The sequence below is a fragment of the Cryptotermes secundus genome, unplaced genomic scaffold (assembly GCF_002891405.2).
Source record: "Cryptotermes secundus unplaced genomic scaffold, Csec_1.0 scaffold4623, whole genome shotgun sequence".
Classification (NCBI taxonomy): domain Eukaryota; kingdom Metazoa; phylum Arthropoda; class Insecta; order Blattodea; family Kalotermitidae; genus Cryptotermes; species Cryptotermes secundus.
Window position 1 is genome coordinate 82,771 of NW_019745217.1, and position 3,508 is coordinate 86,278.

The following is a 3,508-nucleotide window of genomic DNA, read 5'->3' on the forward strand; positions in this document are numbered from 1 at the left end:
GACAAGAAAGAATAATAACACTCTACAGAATTAGAAATAATGTGTGGGAAGAAGAAAAGATACCAGAAGATTGGGAAAAAGATTTAAAAAAGGGGCTAAATCAACATGTAGTAACTATAGAGGTATATCATTACTACCGACAGCATATAAAATTTTAACAAGGATACTAAAAAAAGAGACTGGATCCATATATAGAAAAAAATAATAGGGGAATATCAATCAGGATTTCGACCCAATAGGTCAACAATAGACAATTTATTCATCCTGAGACAAATAACAGAGAAATGCTGGGAATTTAATACAGATATTTACCTATGCTTCATAGATTTTAAACAAGCATATGATACAATAATAAGGAAGAAATTAAGGATGATTATGTCCACTTTTGGTATTCCAACAAAACTAAGTAGAATAATTAACTTAACCATGACAGAAACAGTCAATCAAGTTAAAATCCAGAACCAGTTAACGGAATGCTTTAAGACAAATCAAGGATTAAAACAGGGTGATAGTTTGGCACCATCACTATTTAATTTGGTATTGGAATATATAGTGAGGAAATGTAATGTAGACACAAGGAACACAATAGCGTATAAACAAACGCAAATAATGGCGTATGCGGATGATATTATTATAGTATTGAGATCCCTAAGAGCAATGAAGGAGACACATAAAGAAATAAAAACCATAGCAAAAACAACTGGCTTAGAGGAGAATGTAAATAAAACTAAAATGCTGATACAATCCAGAAGGAATTCAAGGCAAACTGGAGAAATTAACATGGAAGGGGACGGGATAGAAATAGTTGAAGACTTCATATATTTAGGATCAAAATTCCACAAAGATGGAGAGGAAAATCATGAAATAACAAGAATAATAAAACTAGCGAATAATGCATATTTCTCATTACTATCAGTTTTTAGATCAAAGGATATACACCAAGCGATTAAAACAAAAATATATAAAACAATGATAAGACCGGTGCTTTATTATGGATGTGAGGGGTTGGACACTAAACAAGAAAGAGGAATCAGTCATCAATTCTTTCGAGAGGAAAATCCTAAGACAAATTTATGGACCAATAAAAGAGAATGGGATATGGAGAATAAGATATAATAAAGAGTTATACAAATTATATAAGGAGCGTATCCCAAAGAAAATATTATACAGTACAATAGGTGGTAGGAGACGTGCAGGGAAACCAAGAACTAGATGGATTGATGCGGTGGAAGAAGATGCAAAGAAGTCAATGGGCATAAGGAACTGGAAGAGAGCAGCACAGGATAGAGAGGAATGGAGGGGCTTGATAACGGAGGCCAAGGCCCGACATTGGGCTGTTGCGCCATAGAAGAAGATCCATTGGATGGCACCAGGCTCCCATTGCTTGAGCCATGCCACTGCACTGCCCCACCCTTGCTTCGCTTGTGAGGCCTACGTAGCAGGCCTCATCCTCCTCCAACCTCATTCATCCTGAACGTACACCAAAATATTGGAACAACTTCAACACATGACATGGCTAACCCCCAAAAGCCAAAATTAACCTTAGATATAAGCCAAAGAAAACCCAAGAAATAAATTATATGTTCTTTGCAAGAAGTTCATAAAGAGAGCAGATAATGTGGTCATGTCTGTCCACATGGTTCTTCTCTCAAAAAGTTTTAATTGTTCATCGAATGACACTACCAAACTAGTTCATTTATATGCCATTTTTACACACATTTCAGTAATCTGGGTGTAACAACAGGACACTAAAGTGTGTTATGTTATACTGTGCTGTATTGAATAAGAGGGTTCAGTGATCCCATATTGATGGAGGATAGTATCCCACCTGGAGCAAGGAATAATGGAAAATCTGAATCTTAACTGGCTACCTACCAATTACGTATCTATTATATTACTGCTAATAAAATTCCAGAGTCACTTTACTTTCGACAGCTGTGTGAAAAACATGATTTAGTATAGTATCTGTATTGCTGTCTGCTCTACATGCTATAGAATTTGGAATATATGAATATCAACAAAAATTAGAAAAGCAAAATCACATTACACATCTTTCAATAATCTGTGTACTCCAGACTAGATAGAGTATGCCATTCTATTCTTATTTTTAAAATTAAAATTAAGTTCTTACATACCACTGTGCCATGCCACAGAGACTCAACAGCCAACACAGACCTCAAGCCCAACTTTACTTGGCAATTTGTGGGGGATGATATCTGGGAAGCGGAACCGAGACTCACCCTCATCGCTGTCTGCCTTGCTGGTACCTGGAGGTCAACAGCCCCAGTTCCGCCTACAAGGAGGACGCCCAACCATCACCAAAATTTCATCCTCAACATCACCTTCAGCTTCTCTGCCAGTACCCACAGAAGATTATCTGCGACGTACTGAACCAAGCACAGCAAAGTCCCACTCGCAGCTACCTCCTGGCACCACTACAAACTCTTCCATGGACTGGTACTTTCAAAACTATAACAAAACAAACCTAGAACCCTACGTGGGGCCTGGGAAGACAATTCTAAATGGCAAACAGTCACAAGCAGATGTGTCAGTATTTCCCTTGCTAATGATGGTAATACTAAGACATCTGTTTTAAGGAATCCATTCCTGGTTGGCCAGTAATTCCATCAGCTGTACATATACAACTTGGGTCTTGTGGGTATATAGCTTGTTCGGGTGCCTTCTTATTGTGTGTGAACCTGGGTCAATGAATCAGCACTGGTTAGTTGAAACACTCCTCAGATACAAAGCACTGAAGTCTGGTAAAACAATGGCAAAGATTCTGAATGTAGTTGGATCAGGGGATGGTGTTTAATAACAAATGGATATCACAGTAAATACAGTACAAGTGCCAAAATGTTTCACTACTTCAGTAAGTAAAGAATAGTGGTATATAAACAACATACAAAAACATAAGTATGCATTGCAATCAATGGGTCGATTCTGAAGGTATCTGATAATGGTGTACTGCACTTAGGTTTAGACAAGCTTTCTGAACTTCATCCATTGTACAGTGTTGTAAACCAGAACATAATTTTTGGGACTCAGATCTGCTCATCTTTAGATGGTACCTACTCGGACAGGGCCATTACAAAAACTTCAATTAATCACTGTACTCTGTGCAGTTGTCAACTGATTTATAGTATCAGAAGATGGACAAAGTCCAGAAAGCTAGTAATGCTAAGTATACACACTGGACAAAATAAACACTTCATCTAAACAAGAAGTTGTGGAAGTAGCTTAATGAGCTTAGAATTATTGGGATTTTGGACTTTGTCTATTGTCTGGTATTCTGGACTCTAAAGAACACAACATTTCAGAAACTGGATCCGTTTCCTTCCTCAGGTGAGAGGGGGGAGACACTTACTCTGTTGAGTTCCTTAGAATGATCTAACCTCAATCATGGGACCTTTTGGAACCAGCTCATGAGCTTCAGTGATTCAGTGATTCAGTATTGAGGGGGTGGGTTTCCCCATGCACCGCGACTGATAGTCTATTGTACGTCCCC

At 38.0% G+C, this 3,508-nt stretch overlaps 1 protein-coding gene across 1 annotated transcript in view; it reads left to right on the top strand.

Moving 5' to 3' along the window:
* The window catches only part of LOC111875103 (protein artichoke), a 25,481-nt gene extending 21,973 nt beyond the window's left edge, over positions 1-3,508 (top strand). The window contains exon 7 of the mRNA XM_023871167.2: positions 2,154-3,508. Within this exon, the coding sequence (XP_023726935.1) occupies positions 2,154-2,596 (443 nt within the window). The 3' untranslated portion in view covers positions 2,597-3,508. The remainder of the gene's footprint in view (positions 1-2,153) is intronic.